The 24,565-nt window shown below is 37.9% G+C and overlaps 1 protein-coding gene and 2 long non-coding RNA genes across 3 annotated transcripts; 2 read left to right on the forward strand and 1 right to left on the reverse strand.

The window, feature by feature from the left end:
* Nucleotides 1-1,440: 1,440 nt before the first annotated feature.
* On the reverse strand, nucleotides 1,441-8,661 carry LOC145797797 (uncharacterized). The gene is made up of 4 exons (XM_082885217.1): nucleotides 8,376-8,661; nucleotides 7,721-7,983; nucleotides 2,182-2,303; nucleotides 1,441-2,089 (listed from the first exon to the last, which is right to left on the reverse strand). Exons 1-4 carry the CDS (start codon nucleotides 8,659-8,661, stop codon nucleotides 1,441-1,443), a joined length of 1,320 nt encoding a protein of 439 aa, XP_082741343.1.
* A 9,231-nt stretch (nucleotides 8,662-17,892) lies between these two features.
* On the forward strand, nucleotides 17,893-19,156 carry LOC114306709 (uncharacterized). Its single transcript, XR_014337036.1, has 4 exons — nucleotides 17,893-18,185; nucleotides 18,566-18,645; nucleotides 18,834-18,893; nucleotides 19,078-19,156. It is a non-coding gene; the product is annotated as an uncharacterized LOC114306709 (long non-coding RNA).
* A 1,263-nt stretch (nucleotides 19,157-20,419) lies between these two features.
* On the forward strand, nucleotides 20,420-24,138 carry LOC145796559 (uncharacterized). The gene is made up of 7 exons (XR_014337037.1): nucleotides 20,420-20,536; nucleotides 20,616-20,663; nucleotides 20,749-21,277; nucleotides 21,649-21,691; nucleotides 21,798-21,881; nucleotides 22,425-22,503; nucleotides 23,936-24,138. It is a non-coding gene; the product is annotated as an uncharacterized LOC145796559 (long non-coding RNA).
* The last annotated feature ends 427 nt before the right edge of the window (nucleotides 24,139-24,565 follow it).

Consider the following 24,565-nt stretch of genomic DNA (forward strand, 5'->3'; position numbering starts at 1 on the left):
TAGTTTCTAGAACATATTTCGGAAATGGGATTGCTTTTCTAGATTTCAAGTTATTTAGAAAACATTCCAGCGTTGTCCAGATTCTGTCCAGGTCTGTCGACCGTTACGAAAATTTAATTTTCTTGCAAACCGCTTAATGTTTTCTATGAAACCAATTTTAGTTGAAAGATAACTCCTTAAGGAAGATTTTGACATAAAATAGGGGTCCAGAATAATTTTATACATTTTTCTAGAATTTTCGAAAGTGGGCTGCGAAAACAGATTCTAGGGTTCAATGCCCAAAACAAGAAGATTTATGAGAAAAGGGTTCCACCAAGGGAAAGTTTTCGTTTCTTTTGTAAAGAAAACATGCTAACTAACATATATTTAACTTAGAAAATTTTCTTGAAAGAGTGTCCTTGGAAAGTTAAGAGATTGGTATAAAAAAAGATGGTATTGTGCCAAAATGGGGAAAATACAAGAGAGATGGAATCAATACTCAACCCTTAGCATTTTTAACATAAGAACTCATTACTAACAGATCTGAAAACATTATTTAGGACCCTTAGAAACATGTATTGAAAAAAAGGAAAATGAAAGAGAAGGTTGTGTTTGTGGCTTACCTACTAAGCTTTGCACAAGAAGGCTCTCTTCTTCCTCCCTCTTCTTCTCTAGACTTCTCTCTCTTGCTCACCTCCCTCTCTCTAGCCGAAAGTGTGTGTGAATGTGTTATTTGTTCTTGCTAAGCTAGGGGGGTGCTGGTATATATAGACAATGTTTGATGTAAAAAGTCCTAAAAACCCATTAGTTGGAAATGGATGGAAAGGTTAGGATTTGTTTGAAGTTTTAAAGGAATAAAGATGATTTGGGAGGCTTACTCATAGGTTTAAGCAACATTTAGTTGTAATAAAACTGGTTTTGGAATTAGCATCCTAGGTCTAGGGTACTAGGTTGGTGAGTTTCTAGATTTTCATGATGATAGACTTCGAAAATTGTATCCTCACTTCCTCCTAGAATGGCCGGCCCTAGGGAAGGGTGAAGGGCTATTTTTTTTTTTATCAATTTTAGGCTCTAGGACACACTCCTCAAGGTGTATACATATATATATATATATATATATATATATATATCTTGATTGATGGTACTCATGGTACAAAGGTACAAGTACTAGTCTTTGGGGTAAATTTTGAATTTAAATAAAGAGTGAGGGCTTGGAGTTAAATACATGTGTTGGAACCTTACTCATGTAGAATTAAATTAAATTAGGTTAGGGAACCTAATCTGGCTAGAAAAATTCCTGTTTTGCTATAAAAAAAAATGCTAACCGACAAGATCTGAAATAATTCAAGTAACCGAGGGGCTTTAAGAAAATAATTCAAACATTAGGGTCTTTAAAGTGAATACATTTTTCAGGGGCTTCACAACCTATCCCCTTTAAACAAATTTCGTCCCGAAATTCAGCTACATATTGCCTTCGAAAAGCTCAGGGCAGTTTGCGTTCACCCAATCCTGGCATTCCGAAGTAGATTCCTCAATTCCCCGATGACGCCATAGCACTTTTACCAAATGAACCGTTTTGCCTCTAAGGTTCTTCTCTCGACTATCCTGTATTGCTACCGATCCTTCTTTAAATGTAACATCTTTGTCAAGACTGATCTCTTTCCATTTGAGGACGTGTGACGAGTCAACGATGTATTTTCTCAACATAAATACATGGAAGACGCTGTGTATCACTGCTAACTGCGGGGTTAGAGCTAGTCTGTATGCTACTTCGCCCACTCTTTCCAATATTTCAAGAGGCCCAATATATCGTGGTGACAGCTTCCCCTTTCTGCCAAAACGCACGACTCCACGCCTAGGTTGCACCTTTAGGAACAGGTGGCTACCTACTTCAAACATTAATGGCCTTCTCCTCCTATCTGAATAATTCTTTTGACGGTCTTGAGCAGCCTTCAACCGTTGTTGGATCAATTTGACCTTCTCAGTAGTTTCTAGAACAAGTTCATGTCCGATCAGATTTGCATCACCCACTTCAGTCCAACAAATCGGCGATCTACAAGGTCGTCCATATAATGCTTCAAAATGCGCCATACCAATGCTAGCTTGAAAACTGTTGTTATAGGCGAATTCAATTAAAGGTAGGTGTCATTCCCAACCTCCTTGAAAATCCATTGCGCAAGCTCTCAACATATCCTCGAGTGCCTGGATGGTGCGTTCAGATTATCCATCTGTTTGCAGGTGAAAGGCGGTGCTAAAACATAACTCAGTACCAAGAGCTTCCTGCAGGCTTCCCCAAAATCGAGAGGTGAACCGTGGATCACGATCTGACACAATAGATACCAGAATTCTATGTAGTCGAATGATTTCCCTAATCTTTAGGGTAAGAAATGTGTTGACTTGGTGAGGCGATCCACTACTACCCATATAGCATCGCGCCCTCTAGGTGTCTTAGGCAACCCTGCAACAAAGTCCATGGTCACGTACTCCCACTTCCATTTGGCTATTGGTAGGGGTTGCAACATTCCTCCTGGTTTTTGATGTTCTGCCTTCACTTATTGGCATGTTAGACATTTTGCTACAAATTTAGCCACCTCTTTCTTCATTCCATTCCACCAATACTGCCTCTTCAAATCTTGGTACATTTTAGTCCCTCCTGGATGTACTGCAAATGCAGAATGATGGCATTCCTTAAGTACCTTTTCTCTAAGCAACTCGTCACTTGGTACAAATAATCTACCTTGATATCTTAAACTCCCATCGGGGTGAATTTACCAATCGAGCATTGGTTCTCCTGATTCCAGACGTCCCATGACATAGGCTACTTCTTGATCGTGCTTCTGGGCCTCCACGATCTCACTCATCAACTTAGTGTAGACACCCCATTTTTGACCGACCTTAAGACTCAGACGTCACCGATTGAGCGCTCGGTGATAGTGCATGTCGTGCTCGTTTCGAGATTTCAGAGTTTTTGGCTGCGAGCCTCGCCTCCGGGCCTCTGAACTCTTCGTGCTTTGACTCGGTCCGCAGACTAAGTTTTGTTTTCTCTTCCTGCAGGGAGGGAGAGGTCTTGTAGACCATCTCTCAGTGGTCGTAGGCTAGTTTTCATGGTCGTAGGCCACTGTTCCCGTTCGGAGACTAGTTTCTGATTTTTGAAGCCGTCGACCGTACGCCTCGGTTCGGGACCACTTAACATTCTCCGTTTGGCACGATTTTTGGAACACACCTTGTTTCCTCTGTCTAGAGGGGCACTGTGGTCCGGGAGACCACTTGTGTGGCCGCATGCCACTTTCAATGCTCAACAGCCAGTTTTCGAGGCACCCGGCCGTGCACTTTGCCCCCTGAACTCTCGTTTTGCATCCGTCTTGGTTCATTTTTGGCATGGACCTTGTTTTCCTTGTTTGGGAAGTGGTACAAGGGTGGGAGACCACTTTTTCTCCTTGGAGACTACTTTTCCCCCGCCAGCCGATTTTCTTGTCAGGAAACTAGTCTCCCTAATCTTTGGGCCACAATTACTAGTCTCCCACCACACCACTAGCTTACTTTCAAAGTGGAGACCACCGAATGGAGCCACCGACCAGTTTTTATGTGGGAGACCACTTGCCCTGGTCGGCCGACCACCTTAACTGGTCGGCCAGCTTTCTCATGTTTTGTCTGACTGAGTGGATGTCAGCTATGCCAGCTAGAAGGCACAGATTGTATCCTCCATACACGTGTATGGAGGATTTGCACATTTGCTTTAGCTTCTTGAGAAAGCTTGAACCTTTGCTCAATCTTCTTGAGGAAGCTTGAACCCTTGTTCTAGTTTCTTGAGGAAGCTTGAACCCTTGCTCTAGCTTCTTGAGGAAGCTTAAACCTTGGCTCCTCTATAAGAGAGGGCCTCCCTCTCCTTATACCAGGTTCCAAAAATTTTGCTAAGCCAAGATATATATATCTCTCTCCATATCTCTTCATTTTGGGTTCAAAAAGGGCATTGTTCTTGACCTATTGCACACAACCTAATAGCCTAACACCTCCACCATTGTTACTGAGTTCTTGGAGGGTCTTGAGAGGTCTCAAAGGTTGAGTTTTTGGTCCAGAAGTTGGCTGGTTTTGCTGAGCTTCAAGGGTAATCACTTTTCCCTCTTTTAAGCATTGTTTTGATCCTTCTCTTAGCCTCATTTGCATGCTTATTTAAGCTTTGTTGTCAACTGAAAAAAGCTTCATATTTAAGTGTTTTTCATGTTTGTTTAAGGCTCTTTTGTTGTTGAGGGTCATCTACCCTCTTACATGCTCTATTTATCATTGTTTTGTGCCATGCCATAAGGCATTCGAACTAGTCTTTGCTTGGCCTTCCTACCACTGAAATCTAGGGGATTTTTAGTGGTGAGAATGTGGTTTTGAGGGCCAAAATCAGAGAGGGGTGACCCTCTCTCTTGTTGTCTTATTTACTAGCATTTTTGGCCTTTCAAAGGAGCCCATATTTCCATACTTCCTAGCCTTGGTTCAAGCCCTTTTTGGTGACTTCTAGGACCTGTCTAGGATCTGACCATGGCTAGTTTGATCCCTTTTTGCTTGCTCCTTGCATGTGTAGAGTAATCCCTTTCATGGCTTATCAAAGGAGCATGTCATTCTTGCATGTATTGGTCTTGTTTCAGTGGATTTTTGGCCATCATTTGGCATGCCATGATTCTATTTTTGGCTGGTTTGGTAGCCTCTCATATGCTTCATATGCTTGTAGTGTAAATCATGATTTACTAGCTTGAAATGCATGATGTTTTGGCCCTCTACTCTAGCATATTTTGGCCATGATCCAAACTAATTTTGTTCATATTTTGGGCTGCCTTGGCTTTGTTTTGAGGCCTCTTGGTCGAATGATACTTGCCATGCATGCTTGTAGTGTAATAGCCTTGCCTAGCTTTGAGTTTTAAGGTCCCTTGCATGTTTAACTTGAGCTATTTACAAGGTTTGGCATCATTGAGCATGATATTTCAGAGCTTATAGGGGTGCTACACTTCCATATTTTCCATGCTTTAAGTGCTCTTTAGAGTTGTGCATTTATGCTCTATTTAAGAGCCATTGCGTAAGCTTCACTTTTGTGCCTTTCAAGCCATCACCCCAATCCATTTTGCTACTGTTTTGGGCCTGCATAGGGTCTGTTTGGGGTTGGTTTCATCATTTGAGCATCGCTTTGCATGCCTATAGTGTAATGCACTTCACTAGTTTCAATACTTGAGCCATTCAACATGCGTTGTGTGAGTTGTTTGCATGATTCAGAATCATTTTGGAGTCATGTTATATGCCATTTTAGAGCTGGAATATATGCCATTGTACTCCATGTTTATTCCTTTCATTGCATGTGCAAAGTCGTGTTTTTGTGCCTTAGGCTTGGGCCATTGTATTTTGTATGTTTGCATGTGTTTTGGTGCCTTGATTTCATCATCATTGGCCACTGATTTGAGTGTGGCTGAGGCCCACTCATTTTGGTTTAAGTCCATTTTGCATTTAGTATGCCATTGTAGTTCACAACATTGCGCATGCCATGTAGTTCGTCGCATTGAGTATGCTATTTGATATTCACATCGTGTATGCTAGTCGCATCTTGCCATATTGTTGCATAGGTTGTCTTGCATTGAGTATGTGAGCATTAGCATTGTGCATTGTGCATGCCATTAGCCTTGTTAGGTTGTCCATGTTGCATTTCATATTGGCATTGTGCATGCTGTCATGTCATCCTTTGCATGCTTGCATCACTTAGTTGCATAGCATTTAGGTTGCATGCTTAGAGTCGCATTGTGCATACCATTGTTTGTTGCATTGTGTTCGGAATAGGAGTTAGTCCGAACACGGGAAACGAGGGACATTTCGTACTCAAAGTGACGAAACGTGCCTCGATTCCCGGTCGCCGACACTCTTGATTACCCATGACGGAGTTGTTGGCTTTAGGTGCTTGTATGTGCATTCATTTCACATTGAGTCATGCAATTCGACTCCTCGGCCATCATGCATCGGGATGGGTGATTGGTGGCCCGAGGATCGAGGACTACACTCCCTAGAGCTTATGCAATGATGGGGACAGTGGTCGTGCACACATATGTTGAAAATACTTTGTTGTGCCCTTCCCTTTCCCTTTGTTGCAGAAAACAGAAACCAGGAGAAGGAACTGGTCGGCCGACCAGGTTTTCTGCCTGACCGACCACCCTGTGAGCAAAAACTGGTCAGTGGCCCTCCTAGTTGGTCTCCCATGCCTATAAGCTGGTCGGCAGCCTTCCAACAGTTTCCCGGGGTGGAGTTCCATCTCTCTGGAGCTTTGTACAAGTTTCTGAGATCAATTGCAAACAAAGGTAAGTTGGGGCATCGCGATGGATTTCCCGACAAGGCGACTCGAGCATGCATGCATCCTTTATCATTCAAGGCAAAGTTGAGGCAGTCCACATTCATGTAGTTTGCATGCTAGTTTAATTGTTTACTTAGTTAGTTTGTTAATTAATTAGAGTTGTGTAATAATTAGCTGTAATTTGTTATTCATTGTGGTTATGTAATAACTAGTTTAATTAGATTACCTTAGATTAGCTAGTTGATTTTTGTATTATTTGTTCGGACCCTCCGTCGAGAGGGCCAACTACTGTAATAAACGTGCGTGTGTGTGATGCATGTCTTCCAAGCCCACGTTTTTCTCCCTTTTATTTACTAGCTTATGATGGTTAGTTTTAGGGCATGTTTCAATTAGCATCCTTATGCTTTGCATGTTTGCATCCATTCATCTGTCTTGCATGCACCGGGCTCGGCGCATCATACTAACTACATTGTATTTCAATTTCAAGTTGAATACATGTTATCTATAGCATCTCATATGTCATCTTAGAATAGCCGAGCCTATCTTAGTTGCATTATTGCATGTGTTGCATTAGCCATCTTAACATAAACTAGGATCATGCATTGATTAGTAACTAGTTTCTGTTTTGGCTCAGAGTACTCGGTTTCTGTTTATGCTTTAGCAATCCTTGCATGTGTGTGAGTGACTGCCATGATAGCATGCTTGCCATGAGACTAACTGCTTATGTGATATACCTGCCTGAATGCCTGTGGGTGAAGGTTGGATTATTTAAATTGGAACAATTCATCGATTGCGAGTTTTAAGCCCACTTGAGAGTGGCAAATCACCCTGTGTTTCTAAGCCCACTTGAGGGTGGCAAAATCTGCGTTTTAGCCTATTGGCGAGTAGCAAACCGCTATCAAAAACAAACATGAGATGTTTTGTTCCAACTTAGACGATCCAGTCTATACTTGTATGTTGTGCGCATCACGTAGCAATTCTAGGCTAATAAACAGGAATAAGAACACATATGTTTTCAAAAACAAGATATCATATTTAGTAGTGGCGGATCTTCGATCGGGAGAGCGGGAGTGCTCATTGCATGACCTTCCCCAATCGTACCCAAGTTCCCGAGCCGAGGCAACTTTGGTGATGACAGACATGTGGCCTTAGGCACGAGTCAGGGTTTCCTAAATTCCCCCAAAAAAAAATATTTATGTGGCAACTCTGTATCTGGCAAAGCAGTCCATGTTTGACACTTCTTTCTAAAAATTAGTTTTTCAAAAACGATTTGCCAGATTTGGACTCTTTGGTGATTTATCAATCTCGTATTGCACTTTGCGAGATCAAATTAAGAACCATGACATTTGAGTCCGAGCTGTAGTGAGCCCAATGAATAAAACGGGATTTTCCTGGGACGTTCGGGGCGCGTCTACACTTAGGCATCACCTTCTGTACACTAAGATATGCTTTTGTATCTTGAGATTCTACTTGGATCCTAAATTCATTGAGTGTCTTAACCATATCCCATTCTTTGACGGAGATCTTAGCCATCATCCCTCTGCTCTTGCGACTTAGAGCATCCGCTACTACATTGGCTTTACCGGGATGATATGAGAGAGTGAACTGGAAATCCTCAAGATACTCCATCCATCGCCTCTGTCTCAAGTTAAGGTCCTTCTGTGTAAATAGGTACTTCAAACTCTTGTGATCTGTGAAAATCTCAAATTGTTCCCCATATAGGTAATGTCGCCATTGCTTTAGGGCAAAAACTATGGCTGCTAACTCCAAGTCATGTGTGGGGTAGTTGCGCTCATGAGGTTTCCATTGCCTGGATCCATACGCGACTACCTTTCCATTTTACATGAGCACGCAACCTAACCCTTCTTTAGACACATTGCAATACACAGTGTACCCCTTTTCTCGTTCTGGGATGGTCAAAATTGGCGCACTAGTTAACCTCTTCTTTAGCTCTTGGAAGGATTTTTCGCAAGCTTCATCCCACTCATACTTTACTCCTTTTGCGTCAAACGAGGCATTGGTTTAGCTAGTTTGGAGAAATCTTGGATGAACCTCCGGTAATAACCGGCCAATCCTAAGAAACTGTGGATTTCTGACACGATTTTTGGTTGTCTCCAATCTAATACTGCCTCCACCTTGGTTGGATCCACCGCAATTCCATTCTCTGATACTACATGCCCTAAGAATTTTACTTCATTCAACCAGAACTCACATTTACTCGCCTTGGCATATAACCGATTATCCCTAAGAACTTGAAGGACAGTCCTTAAATGTTGCTCATGCTCTTCTTCATACCTTGAATAAACCAAGATGTCATCAATGAACACTACTACAAATTGGTCAAGGCATGGTCTAAAGATCTTATTCATTAGGCTCATGAATACTGCCGATGCATTGGTTAGTCCGAAGGGCATTACTACAAACTCATAGTGGCCATATCTAGTACGAAAGGCAGTTTTTGGTATATCCTCCTCCTTGACTCGTAGTTGATGGTAACCTGACCTGAGATCGATCTTTGAATAGCACCTTGAGCCTCTAAGTTGGTCAAAAGGTCATCAATCCTTAGGAGTGGGTATCGGGTTTTTTTTTTTTTTTTGTGACTCGATTGAGTTGACAATAATCGATGCATAGCCTCAACGACCCATCCTTCTTTTTGGCAAAAAACATGGGTGCTCCCCATAGCGAAGTACTTGTCCTAATGAATCCTCTCTCGAGCAACTCCTGTAGTTGTGTCTTTAATTCTCGTAGTTCTGCGGGTGCCATGCGATATTGGGGTAGTTTTAGGTTGTCGCTCAATACTAAAGTCTACCTCCCTGGTTGGTGGCAATCCCTGTAATTTCGTAGGAAATACATCTGTATATTCGCATACTACGCGTGGAAGCTCTAATTTTTCTTGGCTTTCCTCATTTAAAATCAGACTTGTTATCCTACCCGCAAGTTGATCGCGCCACTGCGTCATACATTTTGTTAAAGTCATGGAGTCTTGTCTATCCCCCTTAAATAGTAAAATCATTCCGTTGGATGGGTAAGTCATCTCCTTCTATGGATAACTATTGATAATAGCTAAGGTATGAGTAACAATTCTATTTCTAAGATGAGATCAGAGTAGGGTATCTTCATGACTCAGGATTTTAAAATTAGTCGTACGAACATTTCCTAATAACATCTTCCCTAAGTTAGTCATTAATCATATCCATCCATTATTGTTTATGCCTGACATAGGGTGCTAATGTGGTCTGGTTTCTAGTGTCCTTTGGTCCTTTTCCTCTTAAATAGTCATCATTGACTTCTTTCCATATAATTCCTTCCCTTTTCTATCTTGGAATGTGGTGTTGTATCCTTCCGGTTGCTCCTTTTGGTCCCTCATAAAGTTGGTTTACTTCCCGCAAGCTCCAAATCCTCTTGGATTCTACCTCTTCTCATTCTTAAGTCAATGTTGTGCCAATTATTTCCACAAAGATGGCAAGACTCCCCTAGAATTTGATTCTTAATAAGGTTCGGGATTTTGGGTCACAGTTACTAGTCCATTCTTAAGGTTTCAATTACCTGGTACCGCATTCCTATCGTTGCTAGCAAGCTCGAGTTATTACTTGTCTCGGAGTGTGGTCCACCATTTGTCGTTCTTTGAATAGGGTAAAGCGTAAGTCGAGTTCTAACTACATAGACAATTCCTTATGGGTAATCAACTAATCTTAAGTTAGAGTTTAATTATCCCAGGGGATTCACACAACACAACTTCATGTATACATAATAATAATTACAAGATTCTTAAAATTGGTTTGAAGTGGAGACGAAGAATAAGAAGTAGTTATGGTGATGACATCAGGATTAACTGAAATATGGATGAATGGTATGATGTTATGGTTTCGAACTTCAATGTGATCAAGGCTATAGATATAGTGACTAAACTAGATATTTAACTTGAAATTGCGTTGGCCAACCGCGTTTCAAACTGAATATCCAAGATTCATCACCGAGTAAAGAAATGAAATTATTTACAAGAAGCCTTGGGCTAAATAAAATAATCAAGGGTCAAAGGAGGTCAAATTTACAAATAGTAGTATATAAAATAGGACTAGGTGGACAGGACTTAATCTTGGAAAAGGATGACATCGAATAAAGGTTACGAATACAAGATGACGGTACGACGATTGATAAAAGACGCGTTGAACTAATAGTACCCCTACTGCGCGATGTGAGGCTGCACTCAAAGTTAAAACCATTTCACGATCCTGAAATAAGTCCTCATGAGTTGATGTTGGTGTGCCCGAAATTCGAAGAAATTCCCTAAGATAGGTCAAGAAAGATTCTATTGTTGATGTCTTTTCATTGATAGAATAGGTAGTGTAATAATATAACATAGTCGGGGCAAGGTAGCCTCTAACCGCAGGTCGAAACGAGTGGGTAAGGGTTGAACCTAGGCTCTGATACCAAATTGTGATGCCCCGAATCTACACTATAGCTTGCAGTCAAGGGACAGTCACTAATGAGTCCTATGGTCAATAACCAAGTAAGATCCCAAATCGCTGGAGGAGTCAAGTTAGCCTCCCTTCTAAGTCCGGCTTTCTTAGGCAGCGCACTACCCTTTTAACAGATCTTACCAAGTATTGACACAAGGACTCATAACCAACGATAAGGTGTATACATATATATACATATATATAGAGAGAGAGAGCATAAGTACATAACAACCACAAATATCCTTAATTTCAAAAGCTTGTTCCATTACATTACATCCCAAAAAGAAATTTTAAATCTTCATATGAGTCTTACAAAATATCAAAAGGAAATTTCTAACTTTCCTAAGATAGCCAAAAGTCTTCGAAGGTTTCTGGCTCGTCGTCTCCAGCTATAAGTTCCTCTTCGGCACCTGGCATGATATGCCGTGAGCTTTGAATGCCCAGTAAATACACACACACACCCCGCCCCTTTTTCCCAGTCCAATACGCAATCACAATTATAACATCAAGTAGTAAAGCATGATACTAAATAAATAAAGGGTTACAAGTTAGATGTTAGTAAACTAGAAATCCCTCAAAGAGATTTCGTCCTTCCAATCACAAGAATCGGACGCGGATTATTCGGTATGCCCCCTCTTTCGTTGCTTTGTTGCAGAACTAACCTCGGAAGCCTACCAATGGTTATATGCCGCGTAGCGCCAACCGTAGGGCCTCAAAAGAAACGGTAAAATAGGGCCTTGCCCGAATCCCTCCTCATACCAAACCACCTAGGGTCCGAATACAACCGCTCCGTTCAAGGGTTCCGAAAACCACTTGCGCAAGACTTTAACTTCCAAATAGAGAACACATCCCAACAATCCATACATCACATATTTTCATCTTTTCATTACTCAAGTGATCGAAAACCCAATACCATCCCAATTAAGTTTTCCATTGAGTTAAGTGTTTTAAATCAAGATTAGACAACTTAACACGATAATAGTATCCACACAAGCATGCATCAATAAGATGAAGAAGAAAAAGAACATAACCATAACACATACAATATCATGCCAAGATATGATCATAAGCTAATAAACATTTTCATGAACACAAGGGCATAAGACATCCATGCATAACGAAATTTCCAGATTTAATATCGCATAAAGATTAAAATGAAAGGACTATTCTAGATCTTTCACCGGACTCGGCCTTCCTATGGTTCGTAGAGAATTTGATCTAGTTTCTAGAACATATTTCGGAAATGGGATTGCTTTTCTAGATTTCAAGTTATTTAGAAAACATTCCAGCGCTGTCCAGATTCTGTCCAGGTCCGTCAACCGTTACGAAAATTTGATTTCCTTGCAAACCGCTTAATGTTTTTATATGAAACCAATTTTAGTTGAAAGATAAGTCCTTAAGGAAGATTTTGACATAAAATAGAGGTCCAGAATAATTTTATACATTTTTCTGGAATTTTTGAAAGTGGGCTGCGAAAACAGATTCTAGGGTTCAATGCCCAAAACAAGAAGATTTATGAGAAAAGGGTTCCACCAAGGGAAAGTTTTCTTTTCTTTTGCAAAGAAAACATGCTAACTAACATATATTTAACTCAGAAAATTTTCTTCAAAGAGTGTCCTTGGAAAGTTGAGAGATTGGTATAAAAAAAGATGGTTTTGTGCCAAAATGGGGAAAATACAAGAGAGATGGAATCAATACTCAACCCTTAGCATTTTTAACATAAGAACTCATTACTAACAGATCTGAAAACATTATTTAGGACCCTTAGAAACATGTATTGAAAAAAAGGAAAATGAAAGAGAAGGTTGTGTTTGTGGCTTACCTACTAAGCTTTGCACGAGAAGGCTCTCTTCTTCCTCCCTCTTCTTCTCTAGATTCTCTCTCTTGCTCTCCTCCCTCTCTCTAGCCGAAAGTGTGTGTGAGTGTGTTATTTGTGCTTTCCAAGCTAGGGGGGTGTTGGTATATATAGACAATGTTTGATGTAAAAAATCCTGAAAGCCCATTAGTTGGAAATGGATGGAAATGTTAGGATTTGTTTGAAGTTTTAAAGGAATAGAGATTATTTGGGAGGCTTACTCATAGGTTTAAGCAACATTTAGTTGTAATGAAACTAGTTTTGGAATTAGCATCCTAGGTCTAGGGTACTAGGTTGGTGAGTTTCTAGATTTTCATTATGATAGACTTCGAAAATTGTATCCTCACTTCCTCCTAGAATGGCCGGCCCTCGGGAAGAGTGAAGGGCTATTTTTTTTTTTTTATCAATTTTAGGCTCTAGGACACACTCCTCAAGGTGTATACATATATATATATATATATATCTTGATTGATGGTACTCATGGTACAAAGGTACAAGTACTAGTTTTTGGGGTAAATTTTGAATTTAAATAAAGAGTGAGGGCTTGGAGTTAAATACATGTGTTGGAACCTCACTCATGTAGAATTAAATTAAATTAGGTTAGGGAACTTAATCTGGCTAGAAAAATTCGTATTTTGCTAAAAAAAAAAATGCTAACCGACAAGATCTGAAATAATTCAAGTAACCGAGGGGCTTTAAGAAAATAATTCAAACATTAAGGTCTTTAAAGTGAATACATTTTTCAGGGGCTTCACAAAAGGTGATTTTGTGAGATCATTCGTGTCTCGTTTGTAATCGTTTAGAAACTCTTTGGTTGATAGTGGAATCGGATTGCAATCATGTGGACGTACCTCTCATTGAGAGAACCACGTAAAAATTCTTGTGTTGCTTTTGATTTAATTTTTTCGCATTAGTTTTTATTCTCATTGATTGATTTACTTGTGGGGAATCATATATTTTCCCTAACAGGGATTACCTCTAAAGCTAACAGACCTAAGCTAGTCATGAGCTCCAATCCAAGCTTCCTTAAGTTGGTGAAGATCTCTAGCTCCAAGTCTCCAAGCAAAAGGATGAAAAAGATAGTCCAAGTATATAGGTATAGAGAATATGTATGAATCTCAATGTTTAAAATTCACTAACTCTCACTAGAATGATTAATCCACTCAACAATCAACCAGCCAAATTCACAAACCCTTGTCTCTCCAAGAATAGGGTTTTATATAGGCTTGGGATGCTTGGAATATGTCATTTGGTCCTCAAGGATCTGGATGGCATATTCCGAGATGCTAGAGGACACCTTAAGAGAAATTTGTTTGCCTAGAGTCAAATGCCAAATCCATACATAAGTTATACGGCTAACCAAGAGTGGTCCGTCATCGCTTTTTCTCAAAAAGTATCCTTCAAAGCAAAAAGGGTCCAGATGTGCTTATTTGAACAGAACTTGTCTGAATGCACTTATCTAGACCAAAATTGTCCGTTGTGTTTCTCAAAAAGTATCTGGTCAACCAAGAGATATATGGCCATACTTTTCTCAAAAAGTTTTCCCATCTTCTCGCTCATTTTGGCTTTCTAAGCTCACTTTTTTGGAAAATAGCTCAATACTTTTGAAAATACAATGCTATGAATGGCTGAAACGAACGAGAAGGTACCACTTGCCTTTGAAAAATAGATTTGAAAGTTTGGAAAACTCTTTGGCTGAAACAAGTTTAGGAATGTTTTTCTCTCTCCAACCATGAATTGTGTTTGAAATGATTTTTACTTTCATCATCGAGAGCTTTTCACGGAACGCACAAGTCTCAAGGCTAGTCAAAAATGAGGTGCCTAAAGTAACACATATGTTTTCTAGTTTTAGTTTTTAAATTTTTTTAAACATTTTGTTCAAACCAAACATATTTTTTATTTTTATTTTTTCGAAACTAAACTAAAATCAATTTGCAAATTTTTTTTTTAAACATAAACAAAAAGACATAAATGCTACCAACATTAAACATGTTTTTCTTGACTCATTTTTTTTTTTAAATTTCTTATTGATTGAAATTCTAGTAAAATGTGAATTTTGACAACATTTTTCATTGATAAAAATATGGTTATCAAACACGTTTTCTCTACACTACGACTATTATCAAACTTTTACACCAAATTTAACTTCAAATAAGAAAATAAATTAAAAGATTAGTTACTAAACTCATTATCAAAAAAAATATGTTTAGTATACATGTCTCATTAAATACAAAAAGAACTTATTTTTGGGCAAGAGGGGTGATGGTAGTTGTAGATCAAAATATGTAAAGGCAAAATACCCTCGATCTCAACTGTAAAATATAATATAACAAAAACAAAAACCAAAAAAAAACAACACTTCACTATTCCTCATTCTCTTCTCCACCACTGTACACCCATTATTCCCTTACTCTTTATCTCCCAATTTGCACCATGTTTCGTTCTTCCCACTATACAACCACCATGTCTCCACCATTGTCTACTCCCAGTACCCCTGCCTTCAATACATAGCTACCTTACCACTACCTTTATCTCGCATCTACTATCATATCACCTCATCACCCCATCACCAATCAACAATCCACAAAACAAAACAAGAAAAAAAAATTTAAAAAAAAATCAATAAATAAAAGAAAAAATAATAAAATAATAAATCCCATACAAAATTAAGAAATCAAACCCTAACCCTAAACCATAATGTGAAAAAGAGAGAGGATATGGATATGGGGGAGGTGGTTGTTGGAGGCGATAGTATTTGGAGTCACACAGGTGATCAAATGGAGGCTAGCTAAGGGTGATGTAGCAGTAATACTCGACGACGTTAGTCGCGGATCTGGATTTGGGCAAGAAGGGTGATGATAGTTGTAGATCTAAACAAGAAGCAACGGTGGGAGGAGAGATGTGGGGTTGGAGAAGAATAAGAAGGTAAATAAGAATATGGTGGCAAAAGGCAGAAGTGGAGATAGTGTAGTGGGGACAAAGGCATAAACAATGATTTTGAATGGCGACAAGGCATATCTAACAGATGATGGTTGCTTGATGGCAGTGATGAGGGGGTTGTTAGGTGCCGTTTAGGAAAAGAGGGAAAAGAACATGGTGGTGCGATGGGGACTAATTGTGTTGACAGAGACAGAGTTAGAAAGGGATTGAGTGAAAAAGAGAGATATGGAGAGGGTAATAGATGTGAAGGAAATAACGGATATTTTTGTTTTCTCTCAATTAATGTTGTATACACAAATTTCTTGTTTGCAAAATAAAGACATAAAAATAGAATGATGAATATAAATTTATTAAGCTTAAATGATGTGATTTCAATCTCTGGATATTCTTGTCCAGAAGAATGATCATCTGATTCTTCTCTTCAAATAGTTGACTCAAGAGCTTGATAGCTTATTCCCGAATCGAACAGTGAAATCTCTTCTAAGTAGCACAAAGAATACAACGAATTTGAAAAATTGACCCAAGGACTTGAGAACTTGCTCTCGAGTCAAATAGCGAAATCTCTTTCAAGTAGCACAAAGAAGACGACAAATATGATAAATTGACTCACGGTCTCGACAGCTTATTCTCGAATCAAATGACGAAATGTTTTCCAAATAGCTTGAAGAAGATGACGAATTTGATTAGTTGACTCGAGGGCTTGACAACTTATTTTTAAATTAGATTTGGAGAATTTTTATCAATTTAGTAGAAGACACTAAATTTATAGAGTTTCATGACAAATTTTGATTTGAATCTCTAAACTTAAAGTGTGGTAGTTTTGTATGAAGTTTTGTCATAAGTAATTGCCTTAAAATCGAAGGCTTTGGCGAGAAAACTTCTTTGGTGCTTTGGAATTTTAAACCTTATGAGTTTTTTTCTCTACATGATTTGTTTATGTAGAATTGTTTGTATAGTTATATTCAAAACTTCGTTGAAGATCACCCTTATTTATAGGTGTGGGCGGAGGGCAGTCGTAATAGACTTCAAGTTCTTTAATAATTATTTTTTATTTATTTATAGATAAATGTCAAAATATTATTTTTATGATGTGCCATAATTTTATTGGTACAATTGGCTTAATGTGATTGGCTTAAGGCTTGTCATGTTGAACACTACATGATTTAACATGTGATAACTTGTGATTTGACCATTTTGTGTAATCTTGATTTGAAATTAATAAATCATGTGACAAAATTTGATTTGTTAATGATTATGTTATGTTTTGCAGGCTTTTATACACTACAAGAAATGTGGGTTTAGACGACGTTTATTTAACGGCGTTTTATTAAACGTCGCGTTTTATCATATTTAACGACGTTTTCTAAACGTCGCTTTTGTTTAATATCAAAACGGCACCGTTTTAGAAACCAAAGGCGTTTGAAAACGTCTTCGAAAGTCCTATCTCTCTCTCTCTCTTAAATGAGTGAGCGGGTGAATATCAAATATAATACATTCTAGCCCTAATCTCTCACTCACTCACTCTGTCTCTCGTTAGCTCTCTCTCTCTCTAACCGTCTCAACGGATCAAGTCATCTCTCGCTATAGCCCTAATCGAAGTTCTCTCTCTCAATTTCGATTTTGATTTCGATTTCTGTTTCGAAGCTCCACCGCCACCACTATCTGCACCAGCTCGATTTCTCTGATTTTGATTTCATCTGAATGTCTAATTTCGATTTCGATTTCGATTTCGAAGCTCCACCGCCACCGCCACCGCCACCGCCACCGCCATCGCCATCGCCATCTGCACCAGCGAGGTATCGATTTCTCTCTCTCTCAAGCTCTTCCTTCCCGTCTCTCCGTCTCTCTCGATTTGGTTATTGAAATTGAAATTGTAAGCAAGAAACTACAAGTTGATTTGTGTCTAAACACATCCTTTTCTTCTTTTCTTCACTCTCTACTTCGTTGAACTAGACTTAAGTCTTTGCTTCAAGTCCGGATGTGTGTGTGTGAGAGAGAGAAAGAGAGGAGGAGGAGGAGGAGATCTCCAATCTCTTCACTTTCCCTACCTTCATCTTGTCTGTATGTATATTTGGATTTATTTGTGTATATTACATGTTTGTTTATATGCCAAGCTCAAGTCGATTGAAACTCACATTGGAATGAAAATTTTAGCCGTGCCCTAATTTCTTTTTGTCGAAGCCATGATGAAGATCCCATCTTTTTTTTTTTATTATGACTTTTTATATACATATAGTATATGTGACTGTGCTCCTGTGTTGAAGAAAAAAATAAAATGGTCTTCCTTGAACTTATAGTTTTTTGTCCTCTTGATGCTCAAAAATAATTAGATGTGTATTTGATTGTTTTCATGATTCATTGAAACAGTGATATATTTCTTGCTAGGTTTTGAGAAAGCTTGTGGATGATGCTTCCAAATTTTTGAATGATAAAGTTACTAAAGCAGTAATTACGGTGCCAGCATATTTCAATGATTCCCAGAGAACAGCAACAAAAGATGCTGGCCGTATTGCTGGTTTAGAAGTTCTGTGTATCATCAATAAACCTACTGCTGCTTCATTAGCTTATGGATTTGAGAAGAAGAATAATGAAACCATTCTAGTATTTGACCTTGGAGGTGGTACATTTGATGTCTCAGGTATAAAGACTATGGCTTGTTTAAAATTCATATAGATGGATGGTTAGGTTTTTTTTATTTGTTATAATTGTTATAATTTCCCTGAAGTTAATGATAGTGTGTTTAGCAGAGAAATTGCACAGATTGGTAATCTATTCTTGAAATTCAGTCAGCACTGTTGTTCATGTCGTGTAACTGCGCTGTTAGTCCTGATTTGAAACCAAAAAAAAAAAAAAGAGAGAAAAAAAAAAGAAAGAAAGAAATTTGAACTCTTTTGTTGGCTCTATCAATGGAAGTATCCGATCGCAAAATGTTCTCAATTTCTCTTTTTGATATTAGTTGATTTGTGCACGAGTTCTGTGGTACTTGATGTTTTTGTTGGCTTATCTTTTGTTGTGCAGTCCTTGAGGTTGGAGATGGGGTGTTTGAGGTTCTTTCTACCTCTGGTGATACGCATTTAGGAGGAGATGACTTTGACAAGGTCTAAACGAGGATTATAGTTAATTTATAGCATTTGTTCCTACTTTATATTGTTTGATTAGTTCTGGTTTAACAATTATTGATCAGTCGTTTGTAATAAGCCTGATGCACTCAAAAGTGTTGCCTTATGAGAATAGTTTCTAACTCTGTGTTTTCTTTTGTTAATGCTGCTTATTCTTATTGGCTCAGGTGCCATTCCTAGCCACTGCTGGGTCAAGAACCCGTGGCGATCTATAATCATGGGTACCGGTAATACTTCTATAATTTTTCCTCTCTGCTTATCTTTTTCTGTTAATCCATTCATATTTTTTTTTAGTAGTTAACAATATTCTTGATAATTTTTTTTTTTTTTTTAACAGCAATGTTATGTATCCAGAGAAGTGATTTGGTGTTTGTGATTTGGTGTTTGTTTTCCATTTAAATCTATGGACAGATTCATCTTGACAAAAGGGTTCCCACTGATGCTGGTCTTGGCGGTGGAAGCAGCAATGCTGCAACTGCTCTATGGGCAACGAATCAGTTCAGTGGTTGTCTTGCTACAGAAAAGGAACTCCAAGAATGGTCAAGTGAGATTGGCTCAGATGTTCTGTTCTTTTTCTCTCAGGGAGCAGCCTATTGTACCGGTAGAGGTGAGGTATGTCTTCAAGTAAACTGATGCAGCTCAAGATTGTCAGGTCTTGGCTTTTCAGTTTCCATGTTCATTGTTCACTATCCAATTAAAGTAAGAACCAGTATATCCACCTAGATGTCTTTAAGATCTTTCTTAAGTACTTTCTTTTCCTGTCCTTCAAAACCCAGTATTTCGGAGTTGAATTGCTTTGATTTGATTTATAGCATTGCTGTTGACAATATTGTGAAGTTACAACCAAGATGATGCATTCAGGTCGAGTAAAGCTAGTGTGAGCGGGTTATAATGGGTGGTTAGCAAAACAAGTATGGAGAAATATTGGGAGACTGTCTGCACCATATCTACCTCAGTGATGAGAACTAAAGAGAGATTTTCTGTGGGAAGGGCAGTGGTAAGAGAGATTTGGTGAACCAAAAAAGCCTTTGATCACTTATGTTAGCAGGGTGTTTGGATAGTAGGAGGCTTGATATGCTTATCCAGGCCACTTTTATGTCATGTGCTTCCACATGCATAGATACATATGTTTGAGTTTTATATACATGCAACTTTTAGTTGCAAGAACATTCATATAATTAACCCTTTAAGGTTGACTTCACTGTTTATCGTAGCTATTTTCCTCTGATATTCTTGGAAGTGTATTTGTCATATAGCTATTTTCCTCTGATATTCTTGGAAGTGTATTTGTCATATAGTTACATCTATGAAAATATTCATGCTTCTGTTTTCATGAAATCGGATGTAGTTAGTTAATTATTGGAATTCAAATCAGGTTAGAAGGGAAACTCACCAATATAGAATCAGAGAATAAGGTCCTTCGTCAAAATCAATTAAATATAAGTATGCTTGTTTTTGGCTTCCACTTTTGATTAGTCACATAATTTAATAGACCCACTTTGTGTTATTCTTTTCGACCTAGTTAGTGTGTGTGTGTTTTTTTCTAATTGAATCCTTTACACATATTGAAACATCTTGTTTGTGTGATTGCCATTTAAGTTGGTGAAAATAAAATATCTAACATGCAAGTAATGAATAAACCTCAATGCGAAGGATGATTATGTCTACATGATTCTTTATTTCATATTGAGTGGCTTTGTTCATACAACTCTCTTCTTTAATTTCATAACTGCTATGCAACTCTCAACTTACTTTTGCAGGTATATCCACTTTGTTAAATGAAATTTCAAACCAATCCTCACCAAGGAGGCTGAAAAGGTCATTTCGAGCTATTATCAATTACAAAGAAGATCTGCGACGCAAAATGCAGGTTTTAGTGAGACAACAATCTTTTTTATGATTCCTAAACATTATCATTTTGGTTGCTGAAGTCGTGCCTTGTACTGCAGCAAGGACAACTGTGCGTATGCTGGAAAGTTTAATACGACTAGCTCAAGGTACATTTTCTTCCATTTTTAGTATCCATCTAGGATTCACTTCCTGCTTTCACTCCCCGAATGATTATATGACTTGCTGTTGCAGCACATGCAAGATTAATGTTCAGAAATGAGGTCACAAGATCAGATGCCATCACTGCCATTTTATGCATCGAATCATCAATGACTGCGTCAGCAATAATGGACAACGTTGGGAATGCCCTGCACTCAAATTTCACTGAACCCTGACCAAGAATGTATCCTTGCCACAATTTTGCACGTACAAACACACATATCAACACACATGCATTTGAAAAAGAGATGGCATGTAAACATACATTACATGCATAGATGAGAAATTATGTAATGGATTGAGAGTGATCAATAATTATATTCATAATGTTAATGGATTTACCTGGCTAAGTATTTGCTCTAATTAAATGCACCAGATGCTGGGCATTTAAATCATAGTGTGGGACTTTTGGGTGGTCTGCTGCTTGTTAAAGACATAATTTGTAATTAGTATATATTCATATATAGTTATTTTGAGTATTTTACTAATACCTGAAGGAATTTTAGGTCACTATTGTGGTTGTTGCAGTGCCTGAAGGGCTTCCCTTAGCCGCTACCTTAACGTAAGTTTGACCTTCTTCTAGTCATTTTGTTGTCATTCTAATTTTATTAACTCATTTCAATTGATCAAAAATATTGTCAAGTATCTGGAGTTGGTTGAGCAAAATTGGTGTTAGGTAGAGCTTATCTTTTCTTGCCACTCTCTTTTTGAAGTTTATTGGAGGACATGTCGTTGAATCCTAGTTTTTCCATGTTTTCTTCTAAGTTACTTTAGTCCTTGTAGCATCTTCAAGTTTGACAGCATCATTGCTTACTGGGGCCATCATTAGTTTTGCTGCATATTTCCTGCTCATTCCAGTCTCTTTTTTACTATCTAGTTCAAAGATTATGCTTCTTTAATTTCTTAAAGTGCATTCCCCTACCTGTATTACAGCCTTGCCTACTCAATGAGGAAAATGATGTCAGACAAGGCCTTGGTATGTGCAATTTATCTTTTCTTTGAGTCGCTTCATATGATATTGATATTCATACATACACACATAAAAGTACATGTTTAAATGTTTCACAAATATTGAACTTCAGGTCAGGAGGCTTTCTGCCTGTGAAACCATGGGCTCTACTACTACCATTTGCAGTGACAAAACTGGGACCTTAACGTTAAATCAGGTGGGTTAAATGCTGTTACTTTGGAAACATCTAGTGCTCAATATTCCAATTCCATTGACCCATTCATAGTTTGATTTTCTGGTCATTGAGTTCTTTAATTTTTTAATGCACTTGAAGAAAGATCTTTGCCTCTTTAATCTTCTACTTCATCAGTGTATTACTTTGATTCTTTAACATGACAAAAGTAGGAAAGGTCCTAGGAGGATTATAATCAAATCAGATATTCCTATGCCTCACTGGTTTAAGTGGAAGCCAAAGTTAGTGGAAAAGATCACGTGCTCAACCATTTGAGCATTCCAGCAGCTTATTTCACTCACCCAGAAATTAGTATGGTTGGACTCACAGAGCTGATATCAAATTTTCCAATTCCCATACCAAACCCACAAATAGAATAAAATAAATAAAAAGATTCTCTTAACCTTCTTGTTCTCTATAATGCCAGCCCTGTAATCCGGGGAAACTAACAGATTCTCTTCTCCATATGTTATTGATTACATTTTTGAACACAAGAAGTATCACATGTTTTCTTTTTCATCTTAACAGGTGGTTTTTCAATATAGTTGGAGATTCAAGATGCCCCATATCTGACACTTGGTGGCAAACAGAGACAGGTGGCTTTATGGTAGGTTTTTCCCTCCCTTCTTCTCGGTATATCTGCTGGCTCTTGAAACAATTTCTTTTCTACATATTACTATGTTCTAGAGTCGATAAAATATATATGGGAAACTACTGAACTCAATCACTTGCTGCAAGGAAATTATAATCTGGGAATTGACTCAATGATCAGATCATAGATTTTAAGTTAAAAACCCTTGCTCAGTCCCAATTTGACCGGAATAGATCTACTAATTCTTTGGTTCCAAGTAGTAGGACGTATCTTGAACTAAAAATACACCCTAAAAGCTAAAAAAAAAAAGGTTTTTATTTCTCATCTGGGGTAACAACTATTGTAATTGCAACACAATTCCCCCTGTTACTTCCAGATTACTCTTTTACCTGGATATGTAAATATGGTTTTCTTTTTCACATTTATTATTCATGGCTTGACTTTTCATGTTGTAAATTGCTAGTTTAGATGAATTCAAGTTTCTTTTTTTCTTGGAATAGTAGCCATCAAGCTAAGGTATTTGATTCAAAAGCAGGGGCAGAACTTCTTGACATAATTCTCAAGAAGGTATTAGTTCATATTATGTTTTAGGGCCTTGTTAATATGTGTCTTCAGTGCACATATGTTTGTATGATTTTGATTGTACAAACATAGTATGTATCCTCAGCAGTTGATTCATCTCAGTTGTGAACTACCACACTTTATGAGTTCAAGGAGAGCATACAGCCCGTAAAAATAGTTACTTATAATTAGAATTCTTATTTTGTTGTGAAATGTTCATTCTAATCAAAAAAATATTTTTTCTTTTTCTTTTCCTTTTACGTTATTTTGTATAATTTTTACTTGTAGCCTCTTGCTTGGATTCGAGTTCATGAATACTCTCTATTGTGTGAAATTGATCATACGTTGAAGAAATTGTTGGCAATTTTTGTAATTTTTTTAGAAAGAATGGTGTTTGCCGAATTGGAGAGCATCAGATGGTGCCATCAATTATTTTTTTTATTGTCAATTAAAGGTCTAAATTTGTTCATCATAGACCTGTTCAACATTGGCCCAGATTTTTGGTTGGATTCAAATTTGAATTTGTATGTGATGGCAAATCTCAATTTGATAAGGTTATACACATTTTAAAAGAAAAAAATATGTTAAAGACCCCTCAGAAGTCTTGTCTAATTTGATGAGTGGGAGTTAGATCTAATGGCCTCTAAATTTGTTTATGCTATGAGAGCATTATTTATTTAATTTTACATGATTCTCATATGTGTCTATATTGTCTTTGGGTTTGCCATTTTCTTTATATGTATTTATTTAGTGCTTCTTGGTATGTGATAAAATCTTCTTGTTAGTGCTTCTTCAAGTTTTAAGTACTGTTTATAAGTATTGGGTACAAATTCTTCAATTTGTGTTTATTTTGATAAATCTGATTGCAGTTTATGTTCTGATGCAGGCATGTAGACCAGTGAAGATTACAACTTTAATGCTAAGACATGATTTTTTGATATATGTTAGTTTGTGGTTAATGTTAAGGCATGGTTTTTAGATATATGTTAGTTTGTGGTTAATGTTAAAACATGATTTCTGGATTTTGGATATGTTAATTTTGTGAGTAATGGTGATTGGATATTAATTGAATGAGAAAGTGCATTAATGCTTCATTACAACTATTTGAATGGGAGCTATTATTTTATATTAGTGCTATTACAGGTATTTTTTTAGTTCAATCAAATAAAATTAGCACAATTTCAAAAAAAAAAAAAAAAAAGAGATATGATGGCGTTTCTACAAATGCCTCTTAAACCATCCTTACTAACGGTTCTATGTTTAAAAAAAGATATGAAGGCGTTTTTCTAAAACGTCGCTAAATATGGTCAATGACGTCAGCATGCGTTTGGTAGGACATTTGGAGGCGTTTTTAAAAACGCCGCCTATACTAATATCACGACGTTTTTAAAACGCCATAAAGCTATAGCGACGGCCGCGTCCTCGGCGTTTGATGCTTAGCGTCGCAAAAGGAATTGGCGGCGTTTTTGCCACTTATAGCGGCGTTTTTTAAACGCCACTAAAAGTCTATTTTCCA

Source organism: Camellia sinensis, chromosome 8 (genome assembly GCF_055761805.1).
Source record: "Camellia sinensis isolate YWXY chromosome 8, ASM5576180v1, whole genome shotgun sequence".
Lineage (NCBI taxonomy): Eukaryota > Viridiplantae > Streptophyta > Magnoliopsida > Ericales > Theaceae > Camellia > Camellia sinensis.